Genomic DNA, 19,360 nt, shown 5'->3' with positions numbered 1-19,360 from the left:
GAAAGGGGACAAAAGAGATTGTAAAAATTATAGAGGAATAAGTTTACTGAGTATACCAGGAAAAGTATACGGTAGGGTTATAATTGAAAGAATTAGAGGTAAGACAGAATGTAGGATTGCGGATGAGCAGGGAGGCTTCAGAGTGGGTAGGGGATGTGTAGATCAAGTGTTTACATTGAAGCATATATTTTATTTATTATTTATTATTTTATTATCACACTGGCCGATTCCCACCAAGGCAGGGTGGCCCGAAAAAGAAAAACTTTCACCATCATTCACTCCATCACTGTCTTGCCAGAAGGGTGCTTTACACTACAGTTTTTAAACTGCAACATTAACACCCCTCCTTCAGAGTGCAGGCACTGTACTTCCCATCTCCAGGACTCGAGTCCGGCCTGCTGGTTTCCCTGAATCCCTTCATAAATGTTACTTTGCTCACACTCCAACAGCACGTCAAGTATTAAAAACCATTTGTCTCCATTCACTCCTATCAGACACGCTCACGCGTGCCTGCTGGAAGTCCAAGCCCCTCGCACACAAAACCTCCTGTATGTGAACAGTATTTAGATAAAGGTAGGGAAGTTTTTATTGCATTTATGGATTTAGAAAAGGCATATGATAGAGTGGATAGAGGAGCAATGTGGCAGATGTTGCAAGTATATGGAATAGGTGGTAAGTTACTAAATGCTGTTAAGAGTTTTTATGAGGATAGTGAGGCTCAGGTTAGGGTGTGTAGAAGAGAGGGAGAATACTTCCCGGTAAAAGTAGGTCTTAGACAGGGATGTGTAATGTCACCATGGTTGTTTAATATATTTATAGATGGGGTTGTAAAAGAAGTAAATGCTAGGGTGTTCGGGAGAGGGGTGGGGTTAAATTATGGGGAATCAAATTCAAAATGGGAATTGACAGTTACTTTTTGCTGATGATACTGTGCTTATGGGAGATTCTAAAGAAAAATTGCAAAGGTTAGTGGATGAGTTTGAGAATGTGTGTAAAGGTAGAAATTTGAAAGTGAACATAGAAAAGAGTAAGGTGATGAGGGTATCAAATGATTTAGATAAAGAAAAATTGGATATCAAATTGGGGAGGAGGAGTATGGAAGAAGTAAATGTTTTCAGATACGTGGGAGTTGACGTGTCGGCTGGTGGATATATGAAGGATGAGGTTAATCATAGAATTGATGAGGGAAAAAAGGCGAGTGGTGCGTTGAGGTATATGTGGAGTCAAAAAACGTTATCTATGGAGGCAAAGAAGGGAATGTATGAAAGTATAGTAGTACCAACACTCTTATATGGGTGTGAAGCTTGGGTGGTAAATGCAGCAGCGAGGAGACGGTTGGAGGCAGTGGAGATGTCCTGTCTAAGGGCAATGTGTGGTGTAAATATTATGCAGAAAATTCGGAGTGTGGAAATTAGGAGAAGGTGTGGAGTTAATAAAAGCATTAGTCAGAGGGCAGAAGAGGGGTTGTTGAGGTGGTTTGGTCATTTAGAGAGAATGGATCAAAGTAGAATGACATGGAAAGCATATAAATCTATAGGGAAAGGAAGGAGGGGTAGGGGGTCGTCCTCGAAAGGGTTGGGAAGAGGGGGCAAAGGAGGTTTTGTGGGCAAGGGGCTTGGACTTCCAGCAAGCGTGCATGAGCGTGTTAGATAGGAGTGAATGGAGACGAATGATACTTGGGACCTGACGATATGTTGGAGTGTGAGCAGGGTAATATTTAGTGAAGGGATTCAGGGAAACCGGTTATTTTCATATAGTCGGACTTGAGTCCTGGAAATGGGAAGTACAATGCCTGCACTTTAAAGGAGGAGTTTGGGATATTGGCAGTTTGGAGGGATATGTTGTGTATCTTTGTTCGTGTGTGCTTCTGAACTGTTGTATTCTGAGCACCTCTGCAAAAACAGTGATGGTGTGTGAGTATGGTGAAGGTGTTGAATGATGATGAAAGTAATTTCTTTTTGGGGATTTTCTTTCTTTTTTGGGTCACCCTGCCTCGGTGGGAGACGGCCGACTTGTTGAAAAAAAAAAAAACGTGTAGTGTGACCTAAGTGTAAGTAGAAGTAGCAAGACTTACCTGAAATCTTGCATGTTTATGAGTCAGAAAAAAGACACCAGCAATCCTTGCATCATGTAAAACAATTACAGGTATCCGTTTTACACTCGCATGGCAGGACGGTAGTACCTCCCTGGGCGGTTGCTGTCTACCAACCTACTACCTAGGATTATTATTGTTATTAAGGAACTGAAGCTCTCTCATTATTATTATAATCATAATCAGGAGCTTCAGAACGCCACCACTAGTTGGCGCAACGAATGCCAAAACATCTGCTGAGCAGGGAAAGCATTTCTCTCTTGCTTGCATTTTGTACAGCTATTTTGCCAAATTTCTTTTTTCTAACCATGGGTCCTAAGAAGGTGAGTGCAAAGGACAATGGTGAGAAGAATAAGAGGATGATGTCCATGGAATTAAAGCATGAAATCATAGATAAAGACAAGCGAGGTTTGAGGGGGAAGCTCGCTCGTAACTTGGATTTTGGCTTGTAATTCAGAGCAAAAAATCGACTGTGCAACAACTCGTATTTCGAAAATCTCGTATGTTGGGGCACTTGTAAGTCGAGGTTCCACTGTATTTGGGAGTGGATGTGTCAGCAGATGGGTCTGTGAAATATGAGGTAAATCATAGAATTGATGAGGGAAAAACGGTGAATGGTGCACTGAGGAGTCTGTGGAGACAAAGAACTTTATCCATGAAAGCAAAGAGGGGAAATGTATGAGAGTATAGTTATACTAATGCTCTTGTATGGATGTGAGGCATGGGTGATGAATGTTGCAACAAGAAGGCTGGAGGCAGTGGAGATGTCGTGTCTGAGGGCAATGTATGATGTGAATATAATGCAGAGAATCCATAGTTTGGAGATTAGGAGGTGCGAGATTTCCAAAACTATTATCCAGAGGGCTGAGGAGGGGTTATTGAGATGATTTGGACATGTAGAGAGGATGGAACGAAATAGAATGACTTTGAGAGTGTATAAATCTCTAGTGGAAGGAAGGTGGGGTAGGGGTTAGCCTAGGAAAGGTTGGAGGTAGGGGGTAAAGGAGGTTTTGTGTGCAAGGGGCTTGGACTAACAGCAAGCGTGCATGAATGTGTTAGGAGCAAATGGAGACAAATGGTTTTTGGGACTTGACGTGCTGTTGGAGTGTAAGCAAGGTAACATTTATGAAGGGATTCAGGGAAACCTGCAGCCCGGACTTGATTCCTGGAGATAGGAAATACAGTGCCAGCACTCTGAAGGAGGGTTGTTAATGTTGCAGTTTTATAACTGTAGTGTAAGCATGCCTCTGGCGAGACAGTGATGGAGTGAATGATGATGGAAGTTTTTCTTTTTCAGGGCACCCTGCCTTGGTGGGAAATGGCCAATGTGTTAATAAAAAAAATATATTTTAAATGTGAACGACATAGATGAAATTGTGTTCACCTGTATTTGGTTGCAGGGATTAAATGTAGCTCTTGGCCCTGCCACAATTTGCCACTTCTCAGATTCACTCCCACCTAGCTTAGTGGGCTCTATCATAGCTACTCTTAAAACTGTGTATGGAGTTTGCCTGCTTTCAAGTCTTCATTGGTGTCATGCCTCTTACTGATCACCTTGAGACTGAAGAAATACTTCCTGACATCCCTGTGGTTTATCTGTGTCCTTAACTTCCACCTGTGCCCCAAAATATCTTTCCCACCTCTCAAACAGCCTGTGGCTGTTTACCCTAATCAATTCCTCTTGAGTATTTTTGTATATTATCATTCCTACTCTAGTACTTCTGTCATAGTGTCATTAACCCTTAAACAGTCCAAACGTAGATCTACATCCACGTGCGGGGGGCTCCAAACGTAGGTCTACGTTTTTTTTTTACATGCTTTGAAATGGGGAAAATCAAGGTTGGAGCACTACGCACGTGAACATAGATCTACGTTTGGACAGTTTAGGGTTAAATTCAGTTTTGTTAGCATTTCCTCATAACTCATACCCCATAACTTGAGCAAGCCTTGTTGCTTGCCCCTGTACTTTCTCGGGTTTCTTAACATTCTTTTTTGAGTGTGGATTACATGCCATTGCTGCATATTTCAAAATTGGGCTTGATTTGTATAAAGGGCCCAGAGTGACTGTTGAGATTCCTTAAGGCTAATCTTAGATTTTCCATATTGGGATTGGCTGCAGAGGTTATTCAGTTGATGTGAGCCTTTGGCAATGTGGTAGGCTCTGTTCTCACCCCTAGGTCTTTCTCTTGAGTGAGGTCTGCAGCCTGTCCCGCAATGTCTGGTCTTCTGGCCCTTTTCCCAATCTTTATAACCTTGCATTTGCTAGGGTTGAATTACAGCCTTATTCTCCTTGTAAGTTTTTATTAGTCAGAGGGCTGAAGAGGGGGCTGTTGTGGTGGTTTGGTCATTTAGAAAATGGAGCAAAGTAGAATGACTTGGAGAGCGTATAAATCTATTGGGGAAGGAAGGTGGGGTAGGGGTCGTCCCCAAAAAGGTTGGAGGGAGGTGGTAAAGGAGGTTTTGTGGGTGAGGGGCTTGGGCTTCCAGCAAGCGTGTGTTTTTGTTAGATAGGAGTGAGTGGAGAAGAATGGTTTTTGGGACCTGACGAGCTGTTGCAGTGTGAGCAGAATAATAATTTGCGAAGGGATTCAGGGAAACTACATAGCTGGACTTGAATCCTGGAAGTGGGAAGTATAATGCCTGCACTTTGAAGGAGGGGTTTAGGATATTTGCAGTTTGGAGGGACGTCTAAACTGTGGTATCTGAGCGCCTCTGCAAATACAGTGATTATGTATGAGTGATGGTAAAAGTGTTTAATGATGAAAGTTTTTTTTCTTTCCTTTTGGGTCACCCTGCCTCGGTGGGAAACTGCTGACGTGTTAAAAAAAATTACAATTATTTCAGAGTGTATTACTCATCAAAACATGGAAATTAGTCATAATGTTTGACTTAACTGGATTATTTTGGGTTGTACCTAGTGTGCTTTGTGGCTGAATTCCACTGTTAGTTTCATGAAATTGTAATATATTTGGACTGAATAAGTCATCTTTGATCAACTTGCACACCCTGTTTGCTGGTAGGGCAGCTGGTGGTGGAACAACAGCTCCTGGTTCCTTTGTTTACTTTTGCTGGTGAGGTGTACTAGTACGTAGGACATACAGTCACCCCCTGACAGCAGCCACCCAGGGAAGTACTACCGTCCTGCCAGATGACTGTGAAACAGAAACCTGTAACTGTTTTACATGTTGGTAGGATTGCTGGTGTCTTTTTCTGTCTCAAAAGCACGCTAGATAACAGGGATATCTTGCTACTCCTACTTACACTTTGGTCACACTTCACAGACACGCACATGCATATACTATATATATACATACATCTAGGATTTTCTCCTTTTTCTAAATAGCTCTTGTTCTTTTTTTATTTCTTCTATTGCCCATGGGGAAGTGGAAAAGAATCTTTCCTCTGTAAGCCATGCATGTCGTATGAGGCGACTAAAATGCCGGGAGAAATGGGCTAGTAACCCCTTCTCCTGTAAACATTTACTAAAAAAGAGGAGAAGAAAAACTTTATAGAACTGGGGTGCTTGAATGTGCGTGGATGTAGTGTGGATGACAAGAAACAGATGATCGCTGATGTTATGAATGAAAAGAAGTTGGATGTCCTGGCTCTAAGCGAAACAAAGCTGAAGGGAGTAGGGGAGTTTCGGTGGGGAGAAATAAATGGGATTAAATCTGGAGTATCTGAGAGAGTTAGAGCTAAGGAAGGGGTAGCAATAATGTTGAAGGATCAGTTATGGAAGGAGAAAAGATAATATGAATCTGTAAATTCAAGGATTATGTGGATTAAAGTAAAGGTTGGGTGCAAAAAGTGGGTCATAATAAGTGTGTATGCACCTGGATAAGAGAGGAATGTAGAGGAGAGAGAGAGAGATTTTGGGAGATGTTAAGTGAATGTATAGGAACCTTTGAACCAAGTGAGAGAGTAATTGTGGTAGGGGACCTGAATGCTAAAGTGGGAGAAACTTTTAGAGAGGGTGTGGTAGGTAAGTTTGGGGTGCCAGGTGTAAATGATAATGGGAGACATTTGATTGAACTTTGTATACAAAGGGGGGGTTTAGTTATAGGTAATACATATTTTAAGAAAAAGAGGATAAATAAGTATACAAGATATGATGTAGGGTGAAATGACAGTGGTTTCTTGGATTATGTATTGGTAGATAGAAGACTGTTGAGTAGACTTCAGGATGTACATGTTCATAGAGGGGCCATAGATTATCAGATCACTTTTTATTTGTAGCTACACTGAGAGTAAAAGGTAGATGGGATACAAGGAGAATAGAAGCATCAGGGAAGAGAGAGGTGAAGGTTTATAAACTAAAAGAGGAGGCAGTTAGGGTAAGATATAAACAGCTATTGGAGGATAGATGGGCTAATGAGAGCATAGGCAATGGGGTCGAAGAGGTATGGAGTAGGTTTAAAAATGTAGTGTTAGAGTGTTCAGCAGAAGTTTGTGGTTACAGGAAAGTGGGTGTGGAAGGGAAGAGGAGCAATTGGTGGAATGATGATATAAAGAGTAGTAAGGGAGAAAAAGTTAGCATATGAGAAGTTTTTGCAAAGTAGAAGTGATGCAAGGCGGGAAGAGTATATGGAGAAAACGAGAGAGGTTAAGAGAGTGGTGAAGCAATGTAAAAAGAGAGCAAATGAGAGAGTGAGTGAGATGTGATCAACAAATTTTGTTGAAAATAAGAAAAAGTTTTGGGGTGAGATTAACAAGTTAAGGAAGCCTAGAGAACAAATGGATTTTGTCAGTTAAAAATAGGATAGGAGAGTTATTAAATGGAGAGTTAGAGGTATTGGGAAGATGAAGGGAGTATTTTGAGGAATTGTTAAATGATGTTGAAGATTGGGAAGCAGTGATTTCGTGTATAGGGCAAGGAGGAATAACATCTTGTAGGAGTGAGGAAGAGCCAGTTGAGAGTGTGGGGAAAGTTCGTGAGGCAGTAGGTAAAATGAAAGGGGGTCAAGCAGCTGGGATTGATGGGATAAAGATAGAAATGTTAAAAGCAGGTGGTGATATAGTTTTGGAGTGGTTGGTGATATTTAATAAATGTATGGAAGAGGGTAAGGTACCTAGGGATTGCCAGAGAGCATGCATAGTTCCTTTGTATGAAGGCAAAGGGGACAAAAAAGAGTGCAAAAATTATAGGGGGATAAGTCTGTTGAGTGCCTGTAATTGTTTTACATGATGGTAGGATTGCTGGTGTCCATTTTTCTGTCTCATAAACATGCAAGGTTTCAGGTATGTCTTGCTACTTCTACTTACACTTAGGTCACACTACACATACATGTACAAGCATATGTATACACACCCCTCTGGGTTTTTTCTGTTTTCTTACTAGTTCTTGTTCTTGTTTATTTTCTCTTTCCTCCATGGGGAAGTGGAACAGAATTCTTCCTCCGTAAGCCATGCGTGTTGGAGGAGGCGATTAAAATGCCGTGAGCAAGGGGCTAGTAACCTCTTCTCCTGTATATATTACTAAATGTAAAAGGAGAAACTTTCGTTTTTCCTTTTGGGCCACCCCGCCTCGGTGGGATACGGCCGGTGTGTTGAAAGAAAGAAAGAAGTCTGTTTAGTATACTTGGTAGAGTGTGTGGTAGAGTTATTATTGAAAGAATTAGGAGTAAGACAGAGAATAGGATAGCAGATGAACAAGGAGGCTTTAGGAAAGGTAGGGGGTATGTGGACCAGGTGTTTACAGTGAAACATATAAGTGAACTGTATTTAGATAAGGCTAAAGAGGTCTTTGAGGCATTTATGGATTTGGAAAAGGTGTATGACAGGGTGGATAGGGGGGCAGTGTGGCAGATGTTGCAGGTGTATGGTGTAGGAGGTAGGTTACTGAAAGCAGTGAAGAGTTTTTACGAGGATAGTGAGGCTCAAGTTAGAGTATGTAGGAAAGAGGGAGATTATTTCCCTTTAAAAGTAGGCCTTAGACAAGGATGTGTGATGTCACCGTGGTTGTTTAATGTATTTATAGATGGGGTTGTAAGAGAAGTAAATGCGAGGGTCTTCGCAAGAGGCGTGGAATTAAAAGATAAAGAATCACACATAAAGTGGGAGTTGTCACAGTTGCTCTTTGCTGATGACACTGTGCTCTTGGGAGATTCTGAAGAGAAGTTGCAGAGGTTGGTGGATGAATATGGTAGGGTATGTAAAAGGAGAAAATTAAAAGTGAATACAGGAAAGAGTAAGGTTATGAGGATAAAAAGATTAGGTGATGAAAGATTGGATATCAGATTGGAGGGAGAGAGTATGGAGGAGGTGAATGTATTCAGATATTTGGGAGTGGATGTGTCAGCGGATGGGTCTATGAAAGCTGAGGTGAATCATAGAATTGATGAGGAGAAAAGGGTGAGCGTTGCACTTAGGGAGTCTGTGGAGACAAAGAACTTTGTCCTTGGAGGCAAAGAGGGGAATGTATGAGAATATAGTTTTACCAATGCTCTTATATGGGTGTGAAGCATGGGTGATGAATGTTGCAGCGAGGAGAAGGCTGGAGGCAGTGGAGATGTCTTGTCTGAGGGCAATGTGTGGTGTGAATATAATGCAGAGAATTCGTAGTTTGGAAGTTAGGAGGAGGTGCTGTATTGCCAAAACTGTTGTCCAGAGGGCTGAGGAAGGGTTGTTGCGGTGGTTCGGTCATGTAGAGAGAATGGAGCGAAGCAGAATGACTTCAAGAGTGTATCAGTCTGTAGTGGAAGGAAGGCGGGGTAGGGGTCGACCTAGGATAGGTTGGAGGGAGGGGGTAAAGGAGGTTTTGTGTGCGAGGGGCTTGGACTTCCAGCAGGCATGCGTGAGCGTGTTTGATAGGAGTGAACGGAGACAAATGGTGTTTAATACTTGATGTGCCGTTGGAGTGTGAGCAAAGTAACATTTCTGAAGGGATTCAGGGAAACCGGCAGGCCGGACTTGAGTCTTGGAGATGGGAAGTACAGTGCCTGCACTCTGAAGGAGGGGTGTTAATGTTGCAGTTTAAAAACTGTAGTGTAAAACACCCTTCTGGCAAGACAGTGATGGAGTGAATGATGGTGAAAGTTTTTCTTTTTCGGGCCCCCCCTGCCTTGGTGGGAACCGGCCAGTGTGTTAACCCCTTCAGGGTCCAAGGCTAAAATCTGAAGTGGTGCCCCAGTGTCCAAGAATTTTCAAAAAAAAATTTTTTTTATTTTTTCTCATGAAATGGTAGAGAATCTTTTTGTGAAGGTAATAAAACAAAAAGTACAAAATTTGATGGAAAACTGACGAAATTATGCTCTCGCGAATTTTGATGTGTCAGTGATATTTACGAATCGGCGATTGTGCCGACTTTGACTCCCATTTTAGGCCAATTACATTATTCCAGTTGACCAAATTCTTATCTATTTCACTAGTATTACTTCTATTCTATCGATTGAGCACAAGAAATCGCCAAGTCAACTGTTTCAACTACAAAATAAAGTGATCGGAAGTTGGTAATTTTGCCAATTTAACACTAAGTTCAAAATATTCCAATTTCAAAATAAGGTCCAGAATAAACAATGTAGGTATTCTTGGCACTAAACTAACATTTCCTCTGTTCATTAGTTATGTTTTGAGGCTTTACAAATAAATTACATTTTTATTTTTTATTCACATAATGAATGTTTATTCACACCAAAAAATAGAAGATTTACTGTTATGCAATATTGTAATAATTGTATAAATATCATCACCACATTTGTGAATGTATATTAGACCCACCAGCTGGCGTGTATTAGACGTGTGAGGTCGTTTGTTTACTCTTGAATATCGGCAAAAATTTAACATTTCCGCTACTTTGAGCTCAGTTTCAAGCCATTTCCAGTGCTAAAACCAGTCAAAATCATCTCTATTTCAGTAATATGTCTTCCATTCTATCAAATGAGACCAAGAAATCACAAATACAACTATAAAAAACATACGAAAAAACACTGCAATGTTGCTGTTTTAATCGAAAATCATGGTCTCAGTTTTTTTTCTCATTATACACAGAGTGCTGCAGGATTTGTTTTATGTGGTGCAAACATACCACATACATGTATTCTCTCATATCTAGGCCCAAATGTGCCACTCACAGTTTATCAGAGTGAGCTGAGCTCGTGACGTAGATCTACGGTTTGGACCCTGAACGTAAAGCCGTAGATCTACTGGACGGACCCTGAAAGGGTTAATAAAAAAAAACCATTGTGTGGAACCTGCTGGCCTTAGACTTTTTCAAAAGACAGAAGTGCAACTAATGTGACATTTTATTGTGACAACATTTCACTCTCCAGTAGCTTTGTCAAGCCGCTACAAAGTTCATGGAGAGCAAAACGTTGCCCCATTAAAATGTCACATTAATTGCATTTGTGTCATTACCAAACGTATTGACGGGCTCGAGTCCTGGAGGTGGAAAGTAATGCCTGCACTTTAAAGGAGGGGTTTGAGATATTGGCTGTTTGGAGTGACATCTAAACTGCCATAACTGAGTGCCTCTGCAAAGACAGTAATTATGTATGAATGATGGTGAGTGCTTAACCCTTTCAGGGTCCGTCCCGTAGATCTACAGCTTTACGGTGAGTGTCCAAACCGTAGATCTACACCATGAGCTCAGCTCACTCTGATAAACTGTGAGTGGTACATTTGGGCCTAGATATGAGAGAATACATCTATGTGGTATGTGTGCACCACATAAAACAGATCCTGCAGCACACTGTGTATAATGAGAGAAAAAAACTTAAATCATGATTTTTCGATTAAAACAGCAACTTTGCATTGTTTTTTCGTATGTTTTTTATAGTTGTATTTGCGATTTCTTGGTCTCATTTGATAGAATGGAAGACATATTACAGAAATAGAGATGATTTTGATTGGTTTTAGCACTGGAAATGGCTTGAAACTGAGCTCGAAGTAGCGGAAATGTTAAATTTTTGCCGATATTCAAGAGTAAACAAACGACCTCACACATCTAATACACGTCAGCTGGTGGGTGTAATATACATTCACAAATATGGTGATGATATTTATACAATTATTACAGTATTGCATAACAGTAAATCTTCTATTTTTTGGTGTGAATAAAAATTCATTATGTGAATAAAAAATCAAAATGGAATTTATTTGTAAAGCCTCAAAACATAACTAATGAACAGAGGAAATGTTAGTTTAGTGCCAGGAATGCCTACATTGTTTATTCTGGACCCTATTTTGAAATTGGAATATTTTGAACTTTGTGTTAAATTGGCCAAATTAACAATTTCCGATCACTTTATTTTGTAGTTGAAACAGTTGACTTGGCGATTTCTTGTGCTCAATCGATAGAATAGAAGTAATACTAGTGAAATAGCTAAGAATTTGGTTGATTGGAATAATGTAATTGGCCTAAGATGGGAGTCAAAGTCGGCAAAATCGCCGATTCGTAAATATCGCTGACACATCAAAATTCGCGAGAGCATAATTTCGTCAATTTTCCACCAAATTTCGTACTTTTTGTTTTATTACCTTCACAAAAAGATTCTCTACGATTTCATAAGAAAAAATAACAATTTTTTTTTTTTTTTTTTTTTTTTTTTTTTTTTTTTTTTTTTTTTTTTTTTTTTTTTTTTTTTTTGAAAATTCTTGGACACTGGTGTGTGACTCCAGATTTGGGCCTTGGACCCTGAAAGGGTTAATGGTGATAAAAGTTTGTTCTTTCTTTTTTGGTCACCCTGCCTCGGTGGGAAACAACCGAGTTAAAAAAAAATTGTCAGTAATTCTACCAACATTAATGCAAGACTCAGAGTTACCCCAAGGTAAAAAAAAATATTGGCAGGTGGCAGATTTGTGGGTATGAAAAATGGTGCATACTTGTATATTGGGCAGTACCAGCACCTGTGTACTGGTATGTTGGACACAGTTAAAGGGTTAAAGAAACTACATAGTTGGGCAGTTGCATTTTAGTGGTTCTTCATTAGATCATAGTGTTGGTGAATATGCTTTCCTTTGTGGATTACCCTGTCATGGTAAAATATAGATAGTGTTAATAATTTTAAGTAGACATACTGTAAAGGCCACAGTTCGAAAATACAGTACATACTGTGTAAGAAAGATGAAATTAATCACCTATTCATAGTCAAGGTGAATGGATACAGTGGCTTCCAAGTAGGGCCTAATCAAGAATTACTCTGTGCTAATTATGAAGAATTACTTTCTTGTATATACTGTATGTGTGTGGGCTTCATAGGTAGTGTATAATTATTTTATTCTGTTTTTCAGTGACTTGCCACAGGCAGCCAAGAAGAGTGGTGGCAAAATAAAGTCAAAAATTGCAGATAATAGAAGAAGTTCCTATAAACATGATGAAACTTTGGAAGACCCTCATCTCCCAGCTGTCTCCCTCACAATGCCGTCTCTTCCCAAGATCAATCTGTCAATACTGTCACCTGTGCAGGGTTCACCAGCAAAGCTAAGCACTTTACCAGAAGGTTTCAAGTTCTCCACACCAGAAATAGTGGATATACAATCAGATAGTGAAACTCTTACAAGTGCCCCCAAGTTTACATTTAGAAATCCTGCACTAATTGGGGAGGGTAATTTGTCCAGTGATGATCTTGGTACCACAGCTGCACCAACTATATTGATGTTTAATAGCAGTAGCCCAAGTTTGGGACCAAAACTAAAGGCAAACAATAAAAAAACTGTATTACCCTTATCAGAAAAACTTAAAGAGGGAAGCATATTAGAAATTCTTAAACCTAAGGGCAGTAATCCAGATAAACTATCCTCCTTATCTTCACCGTCTAATAATCTTGAAGGAAAGGAAGTAGAAACGCCTCATTCGCAAGCTGAAAATAGATGTGGTGTGAAGTATATATCTAAACTGCAATTTGATAGTGAGGATTTGGGAACTAAAATTCCACAAGCATTTCAGGGTTTTGGTTCTGCCTTCAAGAAATCGAGTGATGAATGGGATTGTAGTGTGTGTATGATTAGAAATAAAAATTCAAATGTGAAGTGTGTAGCTTGTAAAAACCAAAGACCTGGACAGTGTGTGTTTATTGGCACTGCAGAGGTTACGACTAGTGCAGCTAATGTATGGGAGAAATCTTTGCCTTTATCAGAGTGTGAAAAAGGGTGGGGGGATGCTTTTAAAAAGTCAGCCAATGAGTGGGAGTGTGGTATATGTATGTTACGTAATGCAGACTCGACTGAAAAGTGTGTTGCATGTGAAGCCCCTAAGCCTGGAAGTAAAGGTGTGTGCGATATTTCTTGTAAAGCGTATAAAACTGTAGATAATAAGGAAGAAAAAATAAATTCAGGGTTTGGTTCTGCATTTGCAAAAGGCAAAGATGAATGGGAGTGTGATACGTGCTTAGTTAGAAACAAAAGTGATGCTATTCAATGCATATCGTGTGAAACTCCTAAGCCTGGTGCTGCTAATGTGTGTAAAGCCATAACAGGAAACTTCAGATTTGATGTAAATACAAATGACTTATCTTCCACGAGTTCTAGTTTTAAGTTCAGTTTAAGTAACTCTCAGACTCAAGTTAAGTCAAGTGGATTTAATTTTGGAGTTAGTGCCAAAAGTGCAGAAGACAGTGACAGTAAAGAGAATTCAGGGTTTAAGTTTGGAGTGCCTGCAGAGAAGCCTAATGCCTTGACTGGATTATCTTCTAACTCTACTTCTGAAATTATACATACTAAAGAAAAAAGTCAGTGTGCTAGTGGTTTTACTTTTGGTGTTCAGCCATTGAATTCTAAAGACAGTGAAGTTACAAATAAGGAACCAAGTTTGTTCCCCTTAAGTAAATCTAGTGAAAGTAGTTCAGAACCTGCAACTGTTACTAATCCTGTATATCACTTTGATACTGGAAATAAGACACAGGTTGCCTTTAGTTTTGGATCAGGTACAATAAATACTACTGCAAAAAATGATCAAGATAAACCTGTTTCTAATGACGTAAATCTCTTAATAGATCAAAATTCAGGAAACCACCATGATCCACTTGTTCAGGAAAATGTCTCAAAATCAAGTGATACATTTTCATTTAAATCTAATTCCAGTTGTGCTGATGCAGGTGTTGACAAGCCAACATTCACTTTTAATAATGTCATATCAGCACCTGAAAAAGATAATTTGACTAATCTTGCAAAAAATGCTACCCCACTTTCATTTGGAGCTCCTAAAACTGTAGATCTAGCCTCTGATGCTTGTGCTCCAAACTTTGGTGCTAATGTGGGGGGGAGTGCTGCTACTTCTGGAATGGTGTTTGCCTTTGGAGATAAAGTGACAAAGACTGCTGCACCATCATCCTTCTCTTTCACTTCAACGGTGAGCAACAAAGAGGAGGCCAAGTCATTGCCCACATTTACTTTCAAATCTAAAAGGGAATCATCAGATACAAGTGAACCTGCCAAGAAAATTTCTTTTGGTGCAGCTAACACATGTGGCATTAACAATGGTGTTGGTTCATCTCCGTCACTGTTTACTTTTGGAAGTAAGGAAAGTAAGATAAATGCAGGTTCAGGCTTTGGGGCAGTTCCATCATCTACTCCAGCATTTGGAGCTCCAGCTCCAGCCTCCAATGCAACCCCTAATTTCCAGTTTGGCAATAGTAACCCTCCTCCTCCAGCAGAAACAGCACCAGCACCAGCATTTGGAAATCCTGCCTCAGCATTTGGAAGTGCAACACCATCATTTGGTACCACAACCAGCACCACCAATAACAACAACAATAGTTCATCTGCAACATTTGCCTTTGGGCAGTCAGCAGATAAGAAACCAAGTGCAGGATTTGATTTTGGCCAGGCTGCAAGCAATGCAGGATCACAAAACTTTAATTTCTCAAGTGGAGGAACCCAACCCACACCAAACATTTACCTGTTTGGTCAGGTAAGTCGTATCATAAACTAAAATTATAATATCTCATAACTTTTAAACAGTGGAAAGTTTTTCTCCTAAGCTGTTGCATAATCTTAAGCTTTAACTACAGCGATTGTCATACGTAATTTTTAACGTAGCACCATTTTCTAGGAGGTGCCTTGATCCTGATGAAGGGCTTTTCATAAGGAATTAAAGCTACTTTTTTTTTCTTCCTAGTGTCAGGCCTGCATACCTCCCATTCTTGGATCCAGGGCTTCCCAATGAATACAGGGTGTCCACAAAAACACTCCCTGACTGCAAACAGGTATAACATATAACTTTATTGTAATGATCTTTTACAGTTAGTAGCTTCAGATGCAGGATTTCATTGTTTCACATGGTATAGGGTAGCATTAAAGGCACTCAGTGTGCGCCCTTCTGGTCGCTCGGCGAACGTGGACGCAAAAGTCCAGTTCGGCCCAGATGCTCTGCAGCATATCTGGTGTTATCATGCGAACTGCTTCAGTGATTGAAATTTTCAGCTCCTCCAGGATTGCAGATAGTGGTGGTACATAAACTGTGCTCTTCACGTACCCCTAAAGAAAGAAGTCACAAACAGATCTGGTGACCTCGCAGGCCACTTGCAGGGGTCACCAGATCTAACTGTTTGTGACTTCTTTCTTTGAGGGTACGTGAAGAGCACAGTTTACATACCACCACTACCTGTAACCCTGGAGGAGCTGAAAATTTTGATCATTGAAGGAGTTCACATGATGACACCAGATATGCTGCAGAGTGTCTGGACCGAACTGGACTATCGCATCGATGTTTGCCGAGCAACCAGAGGGGCGCACATTGAGTGCCCTTATTGCTACCCTATACCACATGAAACTGAATGAAATCCTGCATCTGAAGCTACTAACTGAAAGATTATTACAGTAAAGTTACATGTTATACCTGTTTGAAGTCAGGGAGTGTTTTTCTGGACACCCTGCATAATTGGCTTTATAGTACAGTAGGGCCCCACTTATATGGCAGGTTAGGTCCTAGGCTACTGCCAGAAAGCGGACATTGCTGGAAAGCAGAACGCCATTTTTTCCACTTACAAATGTGTGTAAATGCCAGATAAGTTTACACTAACATATATTAAGTTAGCAATAGAACTAGGCATTAAAAACAATAAAAAGTAAAATACACACACAGTGCACTCATTATTTACCTCAAAATATTTGTAGTCTTAATGTAGGGCAAAAAGTGAGTATTATTTGTTGTAATAAGTCAGGTGAGGTAGGTATGGTAATCCTCCTGGTTACCCCACCCACACATAATACACTACGACGTTTAAAGCACCCTAGAGTGATAAATTGCATATACAGTACACTCATTACTTTAAAATATTTGTAGTCTTAATGGTCTTAATGTAGGGTGAGAGGTGAAAAGTATTTATTTGTAGAAAGTCAGGTGTGGGAGGTATGGTAGCTCACCTGGCCAAGCCATCCACACTTAATATACTACGACATTTAACCCCTTGACTGTCACAACCCCAAATCCTGAGGTGTGTCCTGGTGTCGCAAAATTTCCAAAAAAAAAAAAAAATTCTTATGAAATGATAGAGAATCTTTTCCTGATTGTAATGACACCAAAAGAACGAAATTTGATGGAAAACTGATGGAATTACGCTCTCACGAAGTTAGCGATCTTGGTGATATTTATGAATCGGCGATTTCGCTCACTTTGAGCCTTATTTTCAGCTAATTCCATTGTTCCAGTCTTCCAAACTCATAGCTATTTCTTTAGAACTCCATTTTTACTATTGATTGAGTACAAGAAACTGCCTATTTACCGATTTCAACTACCCAATAACGTGGTCAGAAATTTGCAATTTGGCCAATTTCACGAAAATTAAAAAATATGACAATTTCAAAATAGGGTTCAGAATGAACAATGCAGACAGTCCTGGCTCTAAAATAACATTTTCTTTGTTCATCAGCCACATCTCCAGGCCCCTCTGATATTACTCTTGCTTTCTATTTTGAATTTTTATTCAAACAAAAAATAGAAGATTTACTGTTATGCAGACTACTGCAATATTGTAATAATTGTATAAATAATGTCAACCCATTCATGACTGCATATTAGAATGGCTACTTGGACATTTATTGGAGAATGACGTCATTTGTTTAGTTTTGAACATCAGCAAAAATCAAACTTTTCCCTACTTTGAGCTCCATTTCAAGGTTCTTTTCATAGTAAAAGCAATCAAAATCACCTCTATTTCTATAATATGTTTTCCATTGTATCAAATGAGACCAAGAAAACAAGAATACAACCATAGACCACAAATTTGACATTTTAATAAAAAAAAATGGTCGGAGTTTTTTCTTTTCTCATGCGCTGCGTGCTGCAGGATTTTTTTATATGGTGCACACTGACCACACAGACCCATTCTCTCACATGTGGGCCTACCAGCTTTCTCCTGCTTGATTTGAAGCCGCTAGAATTTATGCGTATTAATACATCCAAAACACTGGCTCGTAAGACATATACAACCAAAACAGTCAAAGGGTTAAAGTGAGAGGCTATTATTATTATTATTATTTTTTATTATTATTAATATTATTATTATTACAACCAAGCTTAGACGCTATTGTCAACGAGAGCCAACTACAGTAGACCGTCGTTTAACACAGTACATGTAGTTGCATTCCTGAAAACACTGTTTTAGTTAAAACTGTGTTAGACAAACTGAAGAACTGATGGGAGAAATAGGGTTACATTCCTGGGAGCCCCCAAGAGCCAAACAACTTTTTTCAGACCAACAGATCTTACAAAAATAAAAGTGAATATGTAATTTTACTTCATTGTCGTGATATATTACTGCTTAAGACTACAAATGCAATATAAATAATAGTATTTCTTACCTTAAATTGTCAGTAATGGTGTTTGTGGATGATTGTGAAGAGCCCTGCTGGGCTGAGGTGGATGGTGGTCAGTTGTCGATAGAAGTGGATGGTAAAGGTTCTCGTGCTAAAGTTGATGGTTGTATTGGAGTGTGCATAAATTATGTAATGGATCTCTGGGCTCTTTTACCCTGCAGTACATTATACAGCTGACGTTAAGGCATCAGTTGGTCTAGATCCCGTTTCAAAGCACTGCTTCTAGATTTGTCAGGGTCCTCTTCAGTGAAAAAGTCTGCTAGCTTAGCAGCAACATGGAGCTGCTCACGTAACTACTGCAGTGTTAACTGTTTTTCTTCAGGTTCTTCTGTTATGTGGCCCCCTTGTATCTGTGCATCGAGGTCTGCCAACATTTCCTCTGGACTCCTGTCTTCATCATTATCTAAGAGCTCATTCACATTTCTTCATTCATATCTTCAAAAGCATCACCTGGTAATCTCCTTGCCAGCTGAACAATTTCCTGAACCTGACTCTCAAACAAGGGAAAAACAGTGAAAGAATTAACTACAGAAGGGTATAACTTTCCCCAGTCTGCATTTAATGTTGACTGGGGCACTTCATTCCATGCACTTCTAGCATAGCTGATGGCATCTGCAATGTTAAATTTATTCCAGAAGCTTGGTACTGCCAGGTTGGAGTCCATTGATGCAACTAGTTTTTTCATAACTTTTGTGTAGTTACACTTGAATGACTAAATAACTCCCTGATCCAGTGGGGTCACATTCAGCAGAGCTTGTGGATGAGTATGGGAATTATCAAGATTGAAACACAAATATTTTTTTTTTTTTTTTATTATCACACCGGCCGATTCCCACCAAGGCAGGGTGGCCCGAAAAAGAAAAACTTTCACCATCATTCACTCCATCACTGTCTTGCCAGAAGGGTGCTTTACACTACAGTTTTTAAACTGCAACATTAACACCCCTCCTTCAGAGTGCAGGCACTGTACTTCCCATCTCCAGGACTCAAGTCCGGCCTGCCGGTTTCCCTGAATCCCTTCATAAATGTTACTTTGCTCACACTCCAACAGCACGTCAAGTATTAAAAACCATTTGTCTCCATTCACTCCTATCAAACACGCTCACGCATGCCTGCTGGAAGTCCAAGCCCCTCGCACACAAAACCTCCTTTACCCCCTCCCTCCAACCCTTCCTAGGCCGACCCCTACCCCGCCTTCCTTCCACTACAGACTGATACACTCTTGAAGTCATTCTGTTTCGCTCCATTCTCTCTACATGTCCGAACCACCTCAACAACCCTTCCTCAGCCCTCTGGACAACAGTTTTGGTAATCCCGCACCTCCTCCTAACTTCCAAACTACGAATTCTCTGCATTATATTCACACCACACATTGCCCTCAGACATGACATCTCCACTGCCTCCAGCCTTCTCCTCGCTGCAACATTCATCACCCACGCTTCACACCCATATAAGAGCGTTGGTAAAACTATACTCTCATACATTCCCCTCTTTGCCTCCAAGGACAAAGTTCTTTGT

At 40.1% G+C, this 19,360-nt stretch overlaps 1 protein-coding gene across 1 annotated transcript in view; it reads left to right on the top strand.

Moving 5' to 3' along the window:
* Nup153 (Nucleoporin 153kD) overlaps window positions 1-19,360 on the top strand; it is a 60,017-nt gene that overhangs the window by 15,148 nt on the left and 25,509 nt on the right. The window contains exon 6 of the mRNA XM_070085399.1: window positions 12,320-14,936. Coding sequence (XP_069941500.1) covers window positions 12,320-14,936 — 2,617 coding nt within the window. The remainder of the gene's footprint in view (window positions 1-12,319; window positions 14,937-19,360) is intronic.

Source organism: Cherax quadricarinatus, chromosome 16, assembly GCF_038502225.1.
Source record: "Cherax quadricarinatus isolate ZL_2023a chromosome 16, ASM3850222v1, whole genome shotgun sequence".
Classification (NCBI taxonomy): Eukaryota; Metazoa; Arthropoda; class Malacostraca; order Decapoda; family Parastacidae; genus Cherax; species Cherax quadricarinatus.
This window is presented reverse-complemented; position numbering and strand designations above follow the sequence as displayed.